General features: G+C 34.4%; 1 protein-coding gene across 11 annotated transcripts in view; it reads left to right on the top strand.

Annotated features, from left to right (window-relative positions):
* The window catches only part of Pde1c (Phosphodiesterase 1c), a 455,862-nt gene that overhangs the window by 274,327 nt on the left and 158,350 nt on the right, over window positions 1-23,185 (top strand). For 7 of the 11 annotated variants that reach the window (XM_049835870.2, XM_049835873.2, XM_064035225.1 and 4 more), the window contains exon 2: window positions 875-1,287. The exons of the other annotated variants lie outside the window; for them this stretch is intronic. In XM_049835870.2, the coding sequence (XP_049691827.2) occupies window positions 1,068-1,287 (220 nt within the window). In that variant the 5' untranslated portion in view covers window positions 875-1,067. The remainder of the gene's footprint in view (window positions 1-874; window positions 1,288-23,185) is intronic. 11 annotated transcript variants of the gene reach the window in all.

The following is a 23,185-nucleotide window of genomic DNA, read 5'->3' on the forward strand; positions in this document are numbered from 1 at the left end:
GGTTTGCCATAGTCCAGTGGACAACGTCACAATCTGTTTACAAGAGGGGGGCCACCCCCGTGCTTCGTGACGCAACGTTTTATGGGCGCCCTGTGTTGCGTTACTATGGCGGAAAAACAACACTCGTAGCTTGAAAATAGATTTCCGTGTTTCCACCTGCGGGAAACCAAACATTCATTACACGGCTCCGAGACGAATAATTTATGATCTGTTTAAAAATCACCATAACTCCATGTGCGTATGTTTCTTTTAAACAACAAATGACGTACGACTTACTAATACCTAGCGTTGTTAATTTGTAAATGCTAAATTCGCGGCTAATTTATAACAACAATGAATCGTTCATGGTGGCTGACAAAGACCCACTTGAGTGTAAGAATCAACAGTTGATGCGATAGTTAGAAGCAATCATTCATAAGCTTAGCATCCACTGAGTTCAAGGTTTGATCAACAGTCAGGTGATAATTGCGTCTTCAGAGCTAAATAGCACGATAATATAAACAATGGAAAATCAGATCAAATGTTAGTGAATAAAAATAGTTCAGTTTCATTGAACTGGCAGAGCTAATAATATTTTCATTTGACCTTTAGTCTTTTTCACCGTTAAGTGTTTGAATGATAAATAATTACGCAATAATATTTTGTTTACTACCGGAATTTTATCTAACTGTCATAAATGATCCATTAACTAATCAATGATACGTAAATCCTTCCTAAGTTATTATCAGATGTAATACGGGTTTACCTAATCTCTGTATAATAGTCGTAAATGGGCACCATTTTGAACTAGCTCCAACTAAAACTATTAAAACCCTGTCTATTAACCTCCGCCAAAAATAAAGATTAGTTTGTGCAATAAATCATAATTTATTAGTTTTAGGTCGGTGAGCAATGAAAATGTCTAATCCACACTCTTAATTTACGGGAGTTCTGTAGCATATCATAACAGTGTGAACATAAACATATCAGGATTTTTGAACGATTTGTGTACCAGTGCAGTGAACGTAGTGACGTGATTTAGTGACATAGTGTTTGTGACAGTTTGTGCGGAGATAGCGTATGATGTGATGATGAGGCGAGGGAAAGTGCTGCTGGAGAGCAGCAGGCAGGGCTCCGTCGACGGCAAGGGCGCAGTGGCTAACGATAAGGAGTTGGTTCACAAGTGTCACAGCGATCCTGGTGGTGGGCGCGCTCTTGGTGCCGCCCCAAGGACGCACAGGCATCGATCTGCGTCGGGTGCCACGAGGAAATGCGTGCTAACACTCGATGGATACTCATATGTCATTGGTGAGTTGGTTCTAACCAGCTGAGAGCAGTTCTTACAAGTTGTCTTATTTTTTTATCGCGTGTCACATTACCAATTAATTTGAGACCGACAGCGGCACTTCTTCTAATGAGCGTTGATTCAGCCTATAATTACAATCATGTGACTTTTTTGTCTATATCAGCTACTCGTCTTACTTCGTACAAAAAGTTATTTTTATCGCGAACATTCCTTCAGCAATTTATGGTGTTATCAAAAACAGATCGGTAAAATTTTGAAGCTTCTCAAATCTATTGACGTACTTATTCATTGACTTTACCAGATGTTGGAGGTAAAAATACTTGGTTTAGTAAATATAGTTTCAAAGAGAAGTAACAAATTGTTTTGCTGAACTCAAAGCGACGTTCAATCTTCGTGTAAGCTAATTATACCTAGGACGGTTTACTAGAGATACTTTACCATAATGACATGACAGGTTGTTCCTTTCTCATTGTGAGGCGTTTTATCTCCTTACATAACCATCACTCTGTACCATATGATACTTTGTAATTCTTTCCTTTTGTCAGGATCGAAAAATCAAAACAAGAAGAACAACCCCTAAAATCTGAAAGACAAAAGTATTGTTATTCAAAATGATTGATTATGGGATTGCTAGATTACACTTCTTGTGATCATTACGAAATAGTGACCATAAGCAATGCATTAATCATCGCCCAAACATTGCTATTACTGTAGATAAACATGGGAGATATGTATTACAAAATTGTCTTTATAACCTCATATAAACAATAAACAACGCTGTTTTTACACTGACCTTTTTTCATTCCTACATTATCATTAAAATTACCTTAGATCATGTAGTCAAAAAATAATGACCATTCTTGCTAATTTTCAGTTTTTGTCTGATACTTGATATTTTGATGTACCTTATAAGTAGGCATACCTATTCTATCTTTGAGGGAATTAGAACTTTTGTTCCAATATCGGATTCTAAGAATTTCTCAACAAGAAGATAGTTCATCCCAGGGACTCAGAAAAAAGGCCCGCTGACTACGGCATAATAAAGTTTCCTTGCTAACTTGATCCTAATTACAGTTCCGACTTTGTCGTATTGTAGAAGACTGCTTCGTCATCCAATAAAGTCTTGTAAATGCTTCATTATCAACGCGTCTCCCCTTTTAATAACCCTGCCAACTGATCAAAGTGGACTCAGAACGTCAATCTTACCCACCCTTTGTATTCGTTTTGTTTTTTTATCATTAAAAAAGGCTTTTCTAGGCGGTCAGCGAATCTTCTTTGGGATTTATTATTGTATTTTTAATAACTTTTTTGTGTATTCCATTTAATTTCGAAATAGTCCTTTCCATTTATTCTTTATCGCTTAAATTAACATTCAACATCTGTCTAGTTTCAAAATTGAGGTTGGCTTTCAGTCTAAACCGCTGTGCCAATATTTTACATGCAGCGACTGCCTGTCTGACCTCCATAGCTCAAATACAGGGTAACTCGATATCTCTTGAAATAAAAGACTTTTTTGACTAGACAGTTTTATATTACAAAAATATCAGTACCTATCAAAATTACTTGGCTTATATTTCTAACTAAAATAATTATGATTGGAATATGTGAAAAAGCAAATGTAGGTTAAAGTATTAAATATATTAGTTTGGCCTAACATTGTATAAAAATGTTTAATTTACTTTAACCATGTTATTTATATTCTAACGAAACCTAGTTATAGACTAGGTTTCGTTAGTAATAATATTACAGCAACGAAAAAAATTCGTAAAAATCTTTATAGAATTTTCTCAGTTCGATGTTACTATAGATCTAAGAATACATAGAAAGGTTCCAGAACCGTTATGTTGTGGCCAGTTTCTTTTTATGATCCACATCGACATTAAAAAAGATTATCTATCTCCTATCCTAAACTAGAGTAAACCCCAAGGAAAATGTTGTTACGATTTAGTACTTTTGTTAATGAGTACCCCGATAACATTTTATTCCTTCGTTTTTCTATCTTTCGCTTAACGATATGGTTCTTTTTATTTAAGTTTACCAATACAAATAGAGTGGAAAGTCAGTTTGTAATATTAAATGATGAGTGACGAATGATGGGATTCGTCAGAAAAGTTTAGGTATTTATTAAAAATACATTAAAAATAACTAAAAACTAATTAAATAATGTTCTCAAACGTGAGACAATTAAGGCGTACATAACATTGGCAATTCACCGGCTCGAGGTTAGCAAAAATAGATTAAAAATAACTCTAAATATTCTCTCCGATAAATTCTATCCACAAGAAATATAGGATTTAATAACAGAAGACATCAAACGAATGTCATTTTCTTTCTCCATTTTTTCAGGCATCAGTTTTTATTCATAGCGTGAACTAAATGGAATGTAAGCAATTGCACAATGCTCTGAAGATAACGTAGGATTATTTATGTACTGTGCTTAGGATAAAAGGGACATATATTTTTTTTCTCCCTAAGCCATTTGTGAACCTAGAATTGTATTGTCAGAGCCAACAGAATTGTACGGATAGAATGACTGTTGATTGTGTACTGCATCAATAAAACTCTTTATATTTTATTTATTATAGAAAATCGTTAAGAAATACCTATCAATCAAATAGCTAGGCTGAGTAAAAAATAATGGTAGATTGTTTAGTGAGAGTTCAAATTAAGTTAGAAAAATTAAAGTAGAAAGTTCGTGAATAGTATAAGATTTTTAGAAAGAAAAAAATTAGAGTATCTTCGTATGTTTTTCTTTAACTTACGAAAGTACTTCAAAACACATCCTCCTTGCATGGAAACCATCTTATTACTTTACCGTATTTGAAACATTTTGTAGCGAAGACGACGAAAGTGATAAGCAGAGGATTAGAACATGACAAAGCCTTTAATCTCATGATGTACCCACTTATTAATGTAATCATCCTTCTAAGCTTTTTGGGACGAGCAGGCCTTTGGGAAACGAAAAACAAAATTGATTTTGTTTGTTTACGTTTCGGCTTCTTGTGGTACCTTCTTAAAAAAACGCATAAAATATTTTGGTGAAGTTGGTCTGGAAGGGGCTTCCGTGTTTCGGAAAGCACGATAAACTGTAGGTCCCAGCAGTCATTTGAATATCTTTGCTAGACGTTACTGGTAGTCAGAAGGCAGAAAGTCTGATGACCAGTCTTTCCAAGGGGTATTAGGTAACTGGGTTAAGGAGGTCAGATACATAGGCAGTTGCTTTTTGTAAACTGAAAACATACCCCAACATATGTAGTTGGGAAAAAGTTAGGCAGATGATTTAACGTTACAAAGATTTCACGTATAATCAATCTTAACTGCAATAGATACCAACCAATAGGCTAGTTAATATTCTTGCTGGTATTTTGGACCCACTTCCTGGAAAACAACTTTAACAGAATTATCGGCCGTTGGTTTCAAAGGAAAATCATTTTACCGACAGTTCGGACGGAAGCTGCAACCTAGCCAGGAAATTGCTCAACATTTTGTAATTGGCAGTGTACACAACAGATAAAAAGCGCTTTCATATTCCAATACATTTATTTGAACGAAACCCACTCATCTGTATCATGCTACTAATTTAATGTAAACAACAACGACTAATGAAACAAACATATCAAAATTCAATTAAATGCGTCTATAATAGTAATGGAAAAATAATTATGTGTTCGACGAAATTCGAGGCTGTATTCCAAGCTAAGCTATCGTCAGCGATTATCAAAATCTGTCGTTCACGAGTATCTCCCGTCTACGCGCGCAATGACGTCATCACGATAAATGATAAGTAAGCGATAACCCACTATCGGATAACTGTGATGTATCACTAATCGAATGTGTTTGTAGTTTTGTTTTACCAGCTCGTAGCTGATAATGTAGAGTTTATGTTCGCAGGAAAGTTTCGTTTCACGTGGCGATGTTTATTTTTTGTTTGACGTAAGTATGTGTAAAGCCTTCATGGTTAGTTTTAGTTTTTGAGGATACCTCACAAATATATTGAAATTATAATAAGAATATAGTGACGTAAATGTTCTTCTAATTATGGCCGGTTTCTCAGAATTTTCCGTTAAAAAGAATAGATAGATATATGTCCGACAAAAGTGTTTAGAAATCAGCTACTCAGCAGAAGATGACAGTTTGCAACATCCTATGGAATACCTATCGACTCAACTCAAAGAAACTAAATTAATACTTATTAAAACCATACCATAACAAGGCTCAGTAATTGACAATATAACAATTACGATAGAATATTCAAACTCAATAGTAAATTATCTAGAACCAAGTTTGTTAATCGTGTGTCAAACACAATTAAGTTTGGGCGACGCACACCGCCGGAGGGTAAGTGTACTGAAACTCGCTCTATTGATCTATTGCGATAGAGTAATTTCAAATGTAAACTTGTTTTGCTTATTTGGGGACTTAAATGTTAGTAGATAGTACTGGGTACGAATATAATGTGTGGTCATTGAAGCTATCTAATGTTGTACGCTCGCTTATAAACTATCCTATAGGTTGCGACCACGGAGTTCTGTGGCTAATTTAGAAGGCGCCTTAAGCCTTCCCTGAGTATACCCATATTCCCCAAAAAGTATCCATCAATTGAATTCTGACAGTTTGAGATATAAACACACATGCACTGACTTTCGCATCTATATGAACAATCAATGCAATCTCTTGTATTTAGAAATTGATTACCAATTGTTTTTTATGCTTTACAAAAATATTTTATTGTCGTCATAATACCTATATTGAAGTCAATGTTTTCGCCATATTTTCATCTACCAGTTCCAATTTGCCTGTCAATAAGTAAATTGCCAATTCACAATTTCAATAAGTCATTAGCATATTGATTTATTGTGGTTAACCAATGGTTTGAACTTAGTTTTATTGATCACGATCACCAATTTCATTCATACATTGACATTAATTATCTACGGCTAAAAGTATTCAATATACCTATTTCATTCAATTCCAGACCAAGCAAGTATTAATGCAACTATTCTAGTCAACTATTGTATGTACTCTTTAAAGTATATTTCGGACACTAATGACTGATTAAAGGTGAAGAAAAACATCTCGAGTAAACCTGGACTATAAAGTCTGAAATTACCAACCCGCATACCTAGAGCAAGCGTGGTGATTAACGTCAATCCTTCTCCGTGTGACAGGAGGCCTGTGCCCAGCAGTGGGACAGTAAAAAGGCTGATGACGATGATGATGGCTAAAATAACCTGTAGAACCTTCTAGATGTCACATAGTTGTGTATTAAATATCAAAGTCGTAATTGCATTGATTTGAATCAGTGGGCCATATAGAGAAGTGGGCCCGCCTTCGCTTGGCTGTAACAATGCAACTAGTTTTGACGTTAATGCAAGTCTTACTGTCACATTAGTTAAAGGTTACCAGTTTGATTTGAACTATCAACATAAGAAGTTGTTTTCCGGTTTCATTTGAAGTGCTTTGTAGAGCAATTTAGTAGAACAGAATGTGTGGCAAATGCATACTAGCCTTTTGAAACAATTACCAGGCATTTATAAGGTGTGATGACTGAAAATAACTACGGATGTTATTTGAAATCGTAAAATAAAATAATTATAAAACTCTCTATAGTCACAAATAACGTCAAATAATTGTCCTTTTGTAATTATTTTTTTCTAAATCAGTACAGCAGAGACAGACAAACTCACAAGCTATTCCTATTCTACACTAGATAAGTACTGATAGATTGAAGCTCTTAGCACGAACATTTTGTCTCACAGACTAAAAATACCTGCTTACACGTTTACCCTCCAGACTACAGGTTGAGAACAACCTGATTACTGAACCTTAATTAAATTTGACCCAAAGTTTAATGATGTGAGACTAATTACCAGATTATGATTACGATAATAATTAAATCTAATTAGGCTGGGTAATTAATTTACACTTTATTTAGTACTTAAGTTAAATATGCTTTATTTGTGTGAGTTATCATCTGGTAGTTTAGAAGTTTGGTTTTTATCTTTGATGTTTTCTGTGGTAATTAAGCAATTAAAGTAATATTTTTCTAAATATTTAAATTCAGTTTTGTTGAGCTTCAACGTTGATATAAAGATACAATAGTATACTCAAAATTATTTATATTTATATGGCGCATAAATTAAAAATGCTTTATTTTCTTTACTATTTGAAGACAAAGGAAAAAGAAAAATATAATCATTTTTGTGTAACTTAATCCGTTATTGTAACTGGAAAGAAATACAAAAAGGATCTTAGCGAGACAATATTTTGTCCCTTTTTTAAACGCTGTTTTTCTTTTGTGTAAAACTGTGGGCATTGGTTAAATTACCAATTTTATTGTGTTGGGAAAAAGCGACCTGAAACAAAACTCTACATATTCCATACAAGTTATGAAATTGTTTTGAAACATTAACAAAAAAAATACTATTTTAAGATCTGTACTTTTCCCTCAAAACTAAAGACTAAAAGCACGTGACGTTATTACAAACATTTGACACGTGTTCAAAGAAAATTCCTACACAAAATTGCCAATATTTTATATAGAAATATGTTCATAAATCAAGTCTACAAAACGGAGAAGTCCAACAGCTCGCTAATTGCACCAGAGTCGCATAAATTGGATAATTTACTGCATTCGCTCAATTAGTTTTTAAAGGTCACAGTATGTTCTGTTCGTGATCATATTCTGTTGATAAAACTTTAAATGGGAAATGCATATTTTGATGCATTCTTTGCCATATTGATGAAGAATTTTGTATTTTTTCTGGAAAGGCCAATTTATGATACCAATTATAAAGAAAAATATGTCGGGTGTAAAAATGTTAGTCCAACTGGAAAAATATCAAAATACCGTCTGTTTCACGGTCATCTGACAATTATTTTGTCAAAATAAAATAATAAATAAAACATCAACTTTCAGAAATGCTTCAGCATTGTATCCAAATAATTAAAGAAAAGAGCAAACAAACAATTTATTTTGATAGTTAATAATATGACCACATAACGTATTAACTGTTCAAACATGCTTACGTATTCATATATGCATGGAATATAAATCATAATCAGTTTCAATTTCAATAATAATCATAATAAGCAAATTCATCCGTAATCAATTAAATTGCACTGTGGAAATCCATTTGTGACAACTTTAATTAACCCACGTGATGACTCATTAATATTTAAAATATAAACAGGGTGGATTTAGGTGCATAAATTATTTTAATATACCTACGTAATATGAAATATTATGGTGCTAAAGATCATCATGAGGGATTTCATCAGTGACAGATTTTTCCCTGACAGAAAATTCCATAGAGAAAAAATATACATCAAGGACATCTTATACATATATAATATATTAAATACTTAAACCAAATATTGTATGTTCTTCAGCATTATACGTCATAGAATAGCTATTAGTATATCTGTTACCGGCCGAACCCGATTTTAGGACAAACCAGTTTTGCCTAGGCTCAACTAGTTCTTCCTACACGCGTTAGGATTAACTAGTATAGCCTAGTCCAAACTAATTTGTCCTAAGCCCGATAGGACGGACCAGTTTAGGCTAGGCAAAACTAGTTGATCCTAATATCAATACGCACACTCTAGGATAAACTGGTATGACCTAGTCTAAACAATAAACAAATGTAGTAGTAGTAGGTCGGAAAGTAACTGAACAAACATGTCAAGAACTGCAGCTACGAAACATTCTGTTGGATCAGGCCAAGGTTTTGTAAGATGCAGCTGCAACAAGAGCTGTTCCACAAACAGATGCCAGTGCAAGAAGGCAATGATACTCTGCAATTCTAAGTGCCACCAAACCAAACCGTGTAAAAATAAATAACAATTTTAATAATTAACATAATACTCGTATGATTATTGCTTCTTAAAAAAAAAAACTGTATTATTTGTTATAGTGTGATTGTTTGTATTACCAATTATTATCCATAACTTTTAACGACAACAATTTTAATTTGAGATTTGATTATTGCTTCTTTTAAAAAAAAATACTTACTTACCTATTATTTGTTAGTTAGCTACATATATGTAGTATGATTGTTCGTATTTTCAATTTATCCATAACTAGCTGTTGCCCGCGACTTCGTCTGCGTGGGCAATTTGGAATTGTCAAAATACTACTTATGCCGTAGCGTAGGTGTATTCTTTTACATAACAATATAATTAGGATTACCACTCACGGGTTGATCAATCAAGGTGGTGTCGACGATGTGTGACTATTTATCTAAACAAAAGAAGTAAAGTTTGTGACGTTGAGGAAATCTCTGGATCTAGTCAACCGATTATTACGTAATTCTCACATAAAACAAAGGTCTGACAAAGTTGTCATTTGTACATTTTCTGCAGCAGCTGCGCCAAATCAGGAGCCAGAAAGTCTGTCAAACATTTTTACTTACCATGGATAACGCGGTGTTTAGTTCACTGGGTTGAAGAGATCAGATAGGCACTCCAAGTAAACATTGGTACTCAAAAAGATTCGGTTTGACTGGAAGCCAACACCCACACAATTAAGGAATAGCTGGGTGGATGATGACTGAGTCATCAGGCAAGCGCATAGTTTCACTACTTGTATTTCGGGGATTTTCTGTGCACTCACTCACTATGTTATGTTGGAAATCCAATTCGTGTGTTGGCACTTGAAAGCCTGCAGTTCTTCCAAGATTTTCAAAATGTACGCTCGCAATTTGTCATTTCTTGGTGGAGCCAGCAGATCAGAAGAAACATAAGTGCTGTGTATACTGTGCGTCACTACTGCACAACGGTAAAATTTCGTCTTTATAAATAGCACAAACGTTCGCTCTCTTGCGGAGGACGTTTAAATACCATATTATGTGTCACACGTAGGTAAACAGGAAAACAGTATATTATCATCGAACCGCTTTCAAAGATCTGATGAGCGATCATACCAGAACTGACTTGATCGCCTCGAGAAAATCAGAGCTCTATGAATCGATCATTCGCTTTGGTTCCTACTGTTATTGTGGTTTCTGAAAATGTATTCAATTAACCAACGATGAATATAATTCTTAGCCGGCCAACTCTTTTGACTTCTCGAAAATCATAACGTTGGTTTTTGTGCAATGCACAAACGGAAATTCGATACATTACACATTCGATATTCACACTTCTACAGAATTGATATTAAAAGGTTTGACAACGGGCTATAGTAGCGTAGTTAAACTAATTTATCCATAACGAGGAATCATTATAGTTTAATAAAGATGATTATTTTTCTAAACACGGAGTAGTTTATTTAGTTCATCTATTTATTTAAACTTTTAGATATGTATATGTTTTGACTAGGCTATACCAGTTTATCCTAGAGTGTGCGTACTTATATCAGGATCAACTAGTTTTGCCTAGCCTAAACTGGTCCGTCCTATCGGGCTTAGGACAAATTAGTTTGGACTAGGCTATACTAGTTAATCCCAACGCGTATAGGAAGAACTAGTTGAGCCTAGGCAAAACTGGTTTGTCCTAAAATCGGGTTCGGCCGGTAACATATCGTTACTTTCACACACTTTTACTTTTCTGGATAGTAAATTAATTAGAAACAATAATAAAGCGGGTTTTTTTACAGCAATACCTTTCCTTAACTAAACGTAGTCTTAAATTGTCATTTAGTAAATGAAACAGTGAAAACCAACCCATCTAATCCTACTTAAGTACAAGGCAAGTCAAGCCGGTTCCTAAGAATAATAAACAAAGGTAATACCTGACGTATATCATGTGTCAGAAACAACAATGCTAAATGATGTCAAAGCGAATGCAACATCACATTGTATGTTAAGAAGTGATATTTTGTACTGATATGCTACCGACGCGTAGGTTCTAAGGCTGTTTTCAGATGGCACGATTTAAAAGTGCGTTTTCTTGACGTACATGAGCGTTAAATCTCACTGATACAATCTTCACTTGAATTGAATAGCAATTTTCAATGTAACTTGGAATGTAAAAAGCAGCATAAATTAGGCTTTTATTGTAAAAAAAATCTCTTCATCCTTTCAGTTAATTTCTCGTTTCATAAGAGACAGTAAAGGCATCTTTAAATAAAAGAGAATTTACAAGAAAGAAGTATAACCTGCCTGAATCAAAAAAAGATAGAAAAAGTGCAAAGACCATTTTTGTGAGATTATTTAAAGTAAGATGTAGTTGCATTAAAAGAGCTTTTGACTGACAGTTGAAAAACAAGTGACGAGAACTCTCAGACGCTCGTCACCTGAACTGACTTTGTCGACTACGATCATGCGTTGACGCGCGTTAACACGCGTTACATCTGAACGCAGCTTTATACCATCCACTTGTTTGGTCTGGTATGTGCATATTTTAACCCATTCGCGGAGAATATAGGTTTGTGCAAATGATTGACGTGCGATGTCGTTTGCATGAATTTTTGCGTTTTTGTCAATGCGGACGCTAGCTTCTATTGTTTGATTGATTTGATTTGGTTGTCTTTTTATTTTTTCATGGACAAGCTACGTGTGTTTGTGTTTTGTTTTGGAGTGAACCGTATTGATGGATGTTAACTTTTAGGTATGCTCAATGCTCAGTAGTCAGTAGTAGGTATTGATGGTGTATGTTAAGGTAGCTTATGTTAGATAGAACCTAAAAGAACCTCCTTTTTTAAAGTCGGTTAATGAAAATAATTTTAATGAAGCCTTTCAGGGAAACATTTAAATTTTTTGCTAACAATATTGTAAGTACTTTTTTCCTTTAAAGTTAAACAGAAATTCTTTAAGAAGTAGCTGTGCAAACAACTTCTAATTGAATAAACTTCTGCAAGTTTCTCTTAAGATTGCTTTTAAGAACTTTATTGGAGTGACTTATTTAGAGCAAAATAAAGGGTTTATTATTCTTGAAGATAATTATTTTCCTTATCCTTGAAATTATTCTGTTTTGCGTTTTAAACTCAATACTTAAGCTTCTTACGGTTCTGTAAAAAACTAAACTGAAAAGAGTACTCATTATTAAGCTGCGTAATTATTAAAGCAGTAATTTGTTATCTTTTCAATTAATTTAAGATGAAGTAGCGGCACGGTACAGATGCGTCTATATACGTGCACTATAAGGCACCTAAACATAATCACCATAACTCTATATTGATGCACTTTTTACTGATGAATCACATGAAAATCTATAGGAGTAGTACATATACCTACATAGACTAATTCCCATTTTCACCAACAATCTCTTAATCTAAGTGCCACTTACAATAAGGGCTCTCCCAATTTTGACATAAATAACTATGGATAAGGGATACCTAAACTTTGGTGAAAACGAAATTTTTATTAAGTGTTCCGTAAATGCTCTTTAGGATTAATTTAGGTATTTGTTGGTGAAAATAGGCATAAGTTTATTCCAAACAGACAGATAGAAAAACGTAGAACAAGACTTGGTTTTTAAAGTGTAGTGATGTGTCATCAACTGCAATTATATCGATATTTTCGTCGCCACGAATATTTGGATCATCGACACTTTTCGTCATAAAAATTCAAAAAATAACCGAAGAGCCATAAATGTCCCACCTTTAATTGGAAATGGGGACATAATTATTGGAATCACGCCATGAAAAGAATGAAGACCAACTGTAATAACAGGCAAAATACTTTTTTATAATTGAATATTATGGATGCCTTTGCCACCAATGCTTCATGTAGGTATATTTCTTAACGAGCTTAATTAAATTAATTAACGAAGTAGTAGAAAGTTGGTGAAACTGGTTCCCTTGCTGATCTAGACTGAGTTAAGACGGAGCTTTTCTATTTAATAATTAATATTGTAAAGCTGAATTGGGTCGCTGCAGTGTTTGTTATTGGAGATCTAGATAAGCTACCAAATAACTACACAAACGTATCTTTCTTGTCATTTGATTTTTGTATATAACCGATCTATGTTTAATATTTTAAAGCCGAGGAGTTTTATTACAGCTAATCACAGGAACTACTGAACCGGTTTTTAAAAATCTCTGAGTATTAGATAGCCATTGTGCGGAGTAATTTCTCGCTGACGGACTCTAACATATAACTCACGCACTTCATGTTCGCCAACAATACCTATATCACCAGCTTCACAACAAATTCCAAATTCGAAATCATCACGAATTCCACTCAAAAGCAATTATTTAAGGCCAGTCCCATCCTCTTGGGCCACAATGCACCGCAAACCGTTGTTCGGAGCAGCACGTGACCTTTTGTTGACATTTTCCGCTCGGGTTTAGGACGCAACCACGCTAGATTGACAATTCCAACTGCCGAGTATGTCTGTTTGTTTCAAACTGTACGTTTTCGGATGAGATTTCTAAAATTATGTGGTTCTGATCTGTGCTTTAGTTTGGATTAGTTTTTTGGTAGAATAGTCTTTAAATGTCTTATTTCTAAGATCAGTAAAATGTTAATTTCGTCATTTATCAGCATAGACAGCCCCCTATCTGGCGTAATCAGGCAAAATATCCTTGAACCTCACACAACACTTATTCCCCTTCAAAAAGATTTGAAATTAAATTCCACCTCATTCTGGTCCACACGTTCTCAACCAATGACATTTATTCCGACGACAGAAATACTGGAACTCATACATGTGGACTTTTTCACTCAGTCCACACCCCTTCTAACGTTTGACATCGGCTGTCAAAACATCGAACAACTGCCGGCTCTGGGCGTTATACGTACACGTCAAGAGAGCTATTTTTGCACGAAATGTATTTTGATAAGCGATTTAATGAGAAAATTGTGCCAAAATAATTTCTGTACGAAGCGGTATCGGATTTTATTGGGTGTTGATTGAGAGAAAGGTTGAGCTTGCGTTAAATTTATGACCTAAATGCCTGAGTTGCGTTAAACCTCTGTTTATTATCATGAGCTTATGTTGATCAATTTAATGGTATCCAAGTCCACATGTACTTGATCCCATTAAATTACTCAGCAGTACTTAACTGTAAATCTCTTGCAAGACCAAAATTGTCACCGTAGATTTTAGTAAGTACTGGAACATTTCTAACTAGAGCTTGCTTCTTCAAACTAGAGAAGATGAAGAACTTTTTTATTTGAAGTTAGTCTGTAAAGCTTTTTGGTTCTTTGATAATCCTGCCTTTTTTGTGAGCCATTGTTACCTAAAAGACCTATCCTATAGTAGAATGTAAAATACAATTCAAGGCACTCAAAACTGTACAGGTATACACATTGTTTAGTTATCTATCAAGGCTAAAACAAGACCAAGACTCAAACTCAACACTCAAACATTCAAGACGCGAACAACAGCCAATTATCACATTTAGAAGGTTTCAATCGCATTAGTGTTATTAATTTACCGATGGCTGATTACATCTCATGCTCATTAAAGTAAGTAATATTGCTCTATTTACGAAACCTGATACACTTTTGATCGGCGATGCGTGAGTTTTAACGCCCATTTCAAACCGGTTTGACTACTTGCGCCGCTCGTTATTTATGCTAGATAAATGTTTATGTATGAATCAATGTTTATTTTTAGTATTTGTGTTTGTGAGTTTATGGGGCTGCACAGTGAAAGGTGTTTTGGATTTGGCAGTAAAAAGGGAACGATTCGCAGTAATTACTAATACAAAAATCTACAAAAGTAAAATGTGGTCGATCACCATGTCTACGGCAGACAGAAGAGCGACCCCAAATAAAATTGGGATAAGGGCAGGAGGATGATGATAGGTGTCATTAAATTGTCGCATATTTAAAGTTAAGTGACTCACTGGCCTGAAAGCAGACCGTAACCTATTTGCAAAATCTGCCTCAAAGAAGATTAGGTAAATAAAAATATAGGTGTATCCCCAAAATATTTTTGCCGATTCGCTCACAGGTATTTAGAGGCCTACATAAAAAGCAGACGGCGTATGATGACATAGTATAGCAATCTGACACACATAACATGCAACTAAGCTGGACGGATTAACGGGCGATTAAAAGAGTATTAATATAAAAAGTGACGCACTGTCATATGTGAAATAAAGTATGAAAAATATTTTTGGTATTCTGTTTAGTGTCCCAGATTATTTACGATTGATTGAAAGATATTTTCAATAATTTTGATGGGTAAATACCACAATGACATATTGGTATGATACTTACCTACATATACACCTACATTGTATATTTCTATTACCTGTCTGTGGATAACGTAAAAAAGGCCTTGAAAAACTAGGTACCTAAAAACCAGACATTGAAGTTTGAACTCAAAATTATACCAACATCTTATGTTCATGTTTACACAAAAACATATATTACCTAAGAAGATGCTTTCAATCATTTTCCTTTCTCTATTTACGTTACTATTGTACTATTTTCCTTCACTATAAAGCTATACGTGCCTTCATGTCGAAACACACCCGCACAGCCCTTATTAGCCGGACGGATCTTATTAAAGTAAAGGGTCATTTATAAAACGTTTTACGTCATCCAGGCCGGCTTGCTGTCGGTAAATGCATTAGCTGATTGGCGATTCCATCAGGTCATATTACATTCTTACTTAGCCGTATTGCTTTTTAATTGTTCAGTTTTTTCCATGTTTCGCGCAAAAGAAATTGGTTTGTTATCTTTTCTATTGATTTCATCTGACCTTGGCAGAAAAGTTTTTTTTTAATCTAATTTTATTAAAGGGCTTTCATCACAGATATATCCACGATGGGACTGATATACCCTTTGACAATGAAATACTACCTTTAAAGCACTTATTTCTAAACTTTACAATATTCCAATATGACTTGGGTCAACAAGAAGATGGTACAGATAGTATGGATGTAACTATGCCTACATGCAGACAAAAAAGTTATAGTAAATATAACTTACAGCTAACAAAATATATTCTTGTTAAAACAAAGAAGAAAAGGGCAGTCTCATAATTGAAGTTTTTAGGGTCAATCTGCAACATCACTTAGTGTGGCCTTGCGGTAAATAGGACCGTTAAGCTGTAAAATTGGTCCTTCACTCCCTTATTAGGACCGGAGGACTAGAAAGCCCCTTCTCGAAGTTGTCACTTTACCGAACTTATACATAGTTGGTTGTGTAGGAACAGTTGCCTGAGAACTGAACTATACTCTATCTATGCTACCTCTAATATTATAAAGAGGATTTGTTGTTTGTTGGTATGGACTGGTAAGGCTTCGGACCTACTAGACCGATTTGGACCTCAGATGACATGAGGCTATTTTCTTGCCGAAATACGCGAAGTAATTTCCAACAGACGCGGTCAAGACCAAAGGAAACAGGTAACCACTTATAATGTGGATTCATGTACTGTTAAAATTAATGAAAGAAAACTGGTCAAAACCAAAACGATAACTGACAAACGTGCTAAATTGCGGCCGTAAACACATATCCCAAATAGAAATCAGTTACATCCAAATAACAGTTTCGAAACTCAATACCCGTTAATCTTTGACGACCATTAAACGGTAACCCGACTATTTTAAGTGTCCGGCAATATGGAAGAATGACGTCGGATCTAATAAGGGACGCTATTCTGCAGTGTAATGGTCCAATTGGCCGAGAAACCGCGCCTGACATTGCACACATACCATGGAGGAAAGAAAGATGACCGGAGATGCCAGGCAGCTAGGCCGGGCGCTTTCTTGCAGGTCAAGTAACGACAGTAGGTGTGAACAAAACGACCAGGTACTAATAACTAACGAGGCGTTTGTCGACGGATTGGAGATTTCGTTTAAAAAAATTGGTGGGTTCGAAAGAAGGCGTCTGAGAGTCCTTCCTTGTCCCCCGAACACATACATTTTTGCGGGTTAGGTACTTTCTTAAGAGTTATGACATCTCCGCTAGTCATTTTGTCCTCCATGATACATGCGCAGCAAGCTTACAACATAACGGCAATGCAAGTTGATAACATAATAACCTAAATGATACTTGGTGGTGATAATGATATCCATGGGATGGTTATGGTGTCGATTTGGGGTGTAGTAAAATAATGTCTACAGTAGACAAAATTTTGGTAACGGAACTTCCTGGACTATCAGTTTAGTTAAGACTAAGATAAGACTTTTATGGGAAGTTCTTTTATGTTCGGTTTTTGTACCTATATCTATTTTGTGAAGATCATCATCAAATTGAAGAGTGCTTTTCGGCTATTCCATGAGCTTCCTGTCACTGTCCTCAGTTATTCTAATTAAAATACAACTCTACACTTTACTTAGTACCTTTCGGTTAGCTACTAAGTACGCAATGAATTAATAAAATTAAATTACTGAACTTTAATTACAATTGTGTCACAACTAATTTATGTGATAATCATTTTGGAAGCTGGTTTAAATGACATTGCATCAAAGATAAACGGATATTAGAGGCGTGAAAGGTAAATATTAAATGTTTTGCAACGATGAAATGTTGGCAATTAGGTACTGGTGAGTGGCACAAACAGTAAGTGCTTAGAGTATCTAACGAATCGGAGACGCCATGAACACTTATCTCCATGCGAAAAAGACTGACAACTTATACGAGACACTGCAACAACAAATGATGATGATAGCTCACTCATGCAATTTTGAACACATCGTTTGCACGCATTCGACATTTTTTTTTACTTAACACACGTATGACTACTGTCTCACTCGATGTACGCGTCGAAAGAAGCTCGCTTGCCTAGATGTAACCTATTCGCTATTTACTTGAAGACTACTAGAACATTGATTGAGAAACATAAACATAATCTAGATATTCAAGTATGACCAACATTGCGCAGAGCGATGGCTTGTCCAGATATTTAAATTCTCTAAGAGTAAGTCCGACTATATTGATTGTATATGTGTTACGAGGCTATACGATTGTCGATTATATCTCGTGGGCATTAGGAAGACAAATGGTGTTTTTGGGATTGAATGCCTCCATTACAATGTAGCTTTTGATCTAGATAGATATGCGTAAAGGCATGGTCATACGGAAATTAAACATTTAATTGAAAAATTCAAAAGGATTTGATTTTATTTTAGCTCCAACAAATGGGTATATTTTTTTGCAAAACTTTAGAGTAAGCACGGGAAACTTCCAATAATATTGATAGATGCTACTTGTGTAAAAATTAGCTTGAAAAGTTTTCACTGGTTTCATTTTGCACAACTCGGTTTGAACCTGTTTTGGATAAGACTCGAATTAGTGATAATCTGTAGTTTACGAGTGTCTTCATATATTGATTTCATTATACTGTCCTTATCCCAATTGATAATTTAGGGTGGTGCATCTTTCCCTTACTTCCACTATGTTCCTATCTGACGTCATCTGACAAGTCTGTTTGCAAACGGATGGATTGTGTGAATATTGTCTTTCACACAATCCATCCATCGTTTATTTTGGTCATCCTTATCATCATCTAGTTCATTAAACAGAGACAAATGCAATTTTCAAGAGTTACCCTCAATTCCTCGGGGTTAAATCATCAGATCCTGACGTGATGGCAATGAGACCTAGCTGCAAGTATACTCTTTCATATAAAGAAATATTTTTTTTTAATCGGCCCAGGCGTCTTTGTAAAATCATGTAACAAAGACAAAAACAACAGGCATCTATTCCTTTTTTTAAGTCAGTTATATAGAACACTTATCACATTACGACACCAATAACAATAGAACAAATTAAATAGAATACACCGTCCTCAATTTCAATGAAAATTTCGTTCCAAAGACAACAGATAAACACTCCTCAATGGCTTAGTAGCAAATACATATTATTTCGAAACCGGTTCAGTTAATAGTGCAATAGCTTGTATCTAACAGTTCGGTACATGAATGTAATTTATAATGACGTCACGTGAGATTAGGTTAATAACAGAGGGGTATGTAGGCATTAAGTGGTCGTGATGAGTGTATTTTATCTGATAAGCCTCGGACATTTGAATGACGTTGTTATGCGATTTCTTAGTGTGAAAAATCGATTATCCTTATTATAGTTGGGAGCCTTTAACTCATCATGATCAAAAAGGTGAAATCAGGTGGTATTTTCGTCCCTGTGCTATTTTTATCTACGCTTAAATATATTTAATATATTTAAGCGATTATATATAGATATTAAATATATTAAATATATTATTGAGTTATATATAGATTACAATTAGATACTCATGAAACTAGGCCGAGATTGTTGTAAATCGAATATTCAGAGCTATAAATAACGGTATAACTTAACGACTTTAGTTTAAAACAACTGTTCCCTTCAGCATGCAATTTATCAAGTCGAACCGTCTTTAAGTCAGAGTCGTTTCAGTAAACCCGGGAAATGCACTAGTATGTTAACAATGCAGGAATTTAGCAATTTACAAAAACAAATAACAACATTTTAAAAAGAGACTGCTAGATACATAGAAAAGCTAATAAGTGACTAAAGTAGTAGAGAAGGATAGAAGTACCACTCTGACAAGGTTTCAAACTAACTAATAACTAACTAACTAACCAATGGAACTAAAAATTCTATCTTTAATTTATCCATCATAAAATATCATACATATACAAAAATAAATCACAAAAAAATAATCATGTTACAGTGCTACAAAAATGGAAACGAACAATATTTGTATGAATGTAAAAGATTAAAAGTAAATATGTATGCGGACGTCAATCATTGCATTTCGGTCTATCAGAGTATGGTTTGTATTTCACGTGGAAATATTTGTAAAGGCAATAATATCGAAAGGTTTTTGTAAAAAAAAATGATTGATATAAATCGTTTTTATTTACTAAATATAATATACCTAATTTATGAAATAATGTTGTTCTAGTTTATTATTTCTTCGCATGCACATGAGACTAAAATTGAATACCATAGAGACTCATTTTCATTATGTCACTTACATTTTTAAATTAGTTCTCAATTCCGAGTATTGTGGTTACTGCGAAACGCGAATTAATATAATTTCATTGCGGTTTTATATTTAAGTAAGTACCCACTCAGTCATTAAATTCTTAGCTCTAAATGTTTACCTGTTTCCTTTTTAAAAGCTTAAGTTAACGTTGGATTTTCTTACAAGTTACGTTTCATGGCTTAAAAATGAAATAATGGTTTAAGTTATTTTTATTATTTTCTAATCTAGTTATTGATAATCATAATTTTAGAACCAAATAAATAAAACATAAATATGTACGTAAAAAGCAATAAAAATCATTAAAGTGATAATATGGTAAATTAAATGTCTACCTCTAGGAGACTCAAGCTCATAGGCATAAAATATAACAAATCAATTAATTAAGACGATCGATGTTAATCTTTGGTCACTCGCGGCATGTGTCATTAATGTTAGGTAAGTCACAGTGCGTTGGCGCAGACGTAAGGTGTCGCATTCAATTAATAACGATCTACGGCTAGCCTTGGCGGCAGAATATTTATTTTCAGTTCAAATGCTAGTTAGGTAGATTACTTATACAATGTTTGCCCAGCTTCTGTTTGAATATTTTAGTCTTTGTTATTTTTTGTTTGATTTACAATGCAAATTATTGTGTAGCTAATTAGTCGGCTAATTGACTAAACAAAGCTTCATAACTGGTTGTTTCATATTTTAATTTTATTCACGGAACATCTTACTTAGAATAAACCTTAACAAAATTCACTGTAAGTAAGTAACGCCAAAAAATTTAGTACAAAAATTCATCAAGGAAATTAGTTGGCGGTTTTAGGTAATTTATTTTTGCTCGCCTCTTCATTTTTCACGTTCCCGTTCAAAGGTCAAAACCTTTGAAATAAGTGGAGCAGAGAGCGGAGTGAAGCCGCTTTTTCTTTGAAAAACTTGTAGGGCTGCACAGTCTGACTTACAAAATGAACATTAACAGTTCATTTTCAACTAGGTTGTTTTATTTACTCCATTAAACAGTTTGTATGGCTGACGAAATTCTTTCGTCTATCATTTATAAGTGGAATTCTTGCAAATAAAAAGGTTGACTTCCCAGTAAACTTTGGGTTTGATAAGTCTTTTGAAAATATCCAATATATTGAAGATATCCAAGGTAAATCAGAGCTGTTTTTTTTTTTTCACTCTTTCACACACATAACTATAAATTCATAACACTTCTTCAATCTGTAACCTAGAAAACAAATTCTCCTTTCAAATGGATTCCATATTCAAAACTGACAGATAAAAGAAAACAACTGGCCAGTATGTTCTCACACTTCATTTCACAAAGCTACTTTTGGAGCGAATGTTCCGAAACGATCGTTTTTCTACCTAAAGTTCGGAACGCACCTTTCAATCGTATCTCAGTGCGCCTTAAAAGGTAAATAATGTATCGGATGGGCTGAACATCATTAGTTTCTTAGGATAATGACGTAGTACAAGATATGCGAATAGGTGTAAATATTTAAAAATAATTATTTCTGCAACTTTTTTTTTTATTCTGATCAAAGTAGAATTGCGTAAAAGAGTTTCCGATAACTTTCTATCGGAAACTTGTATTCTTAAGCCATTTCTTGACCCTTAATTGGATTCTTGAGACTGGTTGTTCCAAGACAAAAATATAAACTAGCCTTCTAGAAAAGTTCTTAATATAACAAACAATAACGAAATCACTATTTCACCATCTGAATTTAAAACTTCAAACAGTGGTTGGAAATGATGAAAGTTTTGCGACAGCTGAGCTTTATGGCAAGAAAGTTTAAATGGCTCTTACGCCACTATTGCAGTTGAATCTGCTAAACATACCGCCTTATTAACCGACTTCCCGAAAAGGAGTTTCTTAATTAAAATGTTTGTATTTTTCTTATCAATAGTATTTAAAACTGTCACTATCATTTAATCTCGGAGGCCCAACTATTTTGGCCAAAAAGAAAAATCTGTTTCCAATCTGACCGGATACGGTTGAATACCAGTATTTTACAAACTGCAAACTCGAACATCCAATCGCTGAAACCTACACGATACTTTTTAGTTTTCAGTTAGGATTTTGGAGTTCTGAATCAGTATCAAAGAGCCAACAATAAACTGACTGGGTACCTCTAACTTTACATTCATCATCATCACCAATATCTCAGCTATACCTAAGACATCCACTGCTGAACATTGGACTCTTCAAATGATTTACGAAAGGACTTTTTAGAAGCGGTTTGCATCACCATCACTTATTTCATCATTTGACTATTTCGTTGGTGGCCATCCTAAGCTTACTTCACATTTGCTTCTAACAAAACTTCCAATCTAATCTAAAGCTGGAACATCATCCTAATACTCTTATAAAACCGAGTCAACTATTCGCTTTCCATTTACGGACACAGTGTCAGCTTTGGCAAGGAATTTGTATAGATGTTATCACACTGATTCAATATGGGCTTCACGCGAAAAATCCCGTGTTAATTGACGCGTATTTCCTTTTACGGACTCCGGTTTATGTCTGCAAGTTTTTTTTTCTATGCGACTCCGATAAGTGATTTATTAAGCCGTTAGATATTATATGATACTAGGAGGTAGAATGTCATAAAATATTTGTGGTCTATCAATCTGGTAAAATAGCTTCGTGTTATGGAGCGCATTCTGAGGAGTTAATAAAAATAATCTTTAGTATCATGAGATTATGAGCGTAGATAACGTTACATTCTTGTTTGAAAATGGAAGTGTATGTGTCGGATATGGTGCAATCATTTTGGGAGCATTGATTGGATGATAGTGAGAACCTATACCAGTCTTCTGTTTGATCGTATTTTATTTTATGGAAGCACTTATTGGTATCATCATTCCATTTCTTATCTTCTAAAGTCCTCTTCTTATCCTCAAAGAGCCCTCTAAAACAGATGTGCAAAAACGTTCATTCCTACTTTCGCTCGTAACTCCTTCATTCACAAAGACTTGAAAAGCAATACTTTTAGTAGGAAACTCACTTCGTCTTTACAGCTCTTACAACTGAACCTTACGTCAGAGCACATGGGTAAGAAACTTTCCTTA

The sequence above is a fragment of the Helicoverpa armigera genome, chromosome 6 (assembly GCF_030705265.1).
Source record: "Helicoverpa armigera isolate CAAS_96S chromosome 6, ASM3070526v1, whole genome shotgun sequence".
Classification (NCBI taxonomy): domain Eukaryota; kingdom Metazoa; phylum Arthropoda; class Insecta; order Lepidoptera; family Noctuidae; genus Helicoverpa; species Helicoverpa armigera.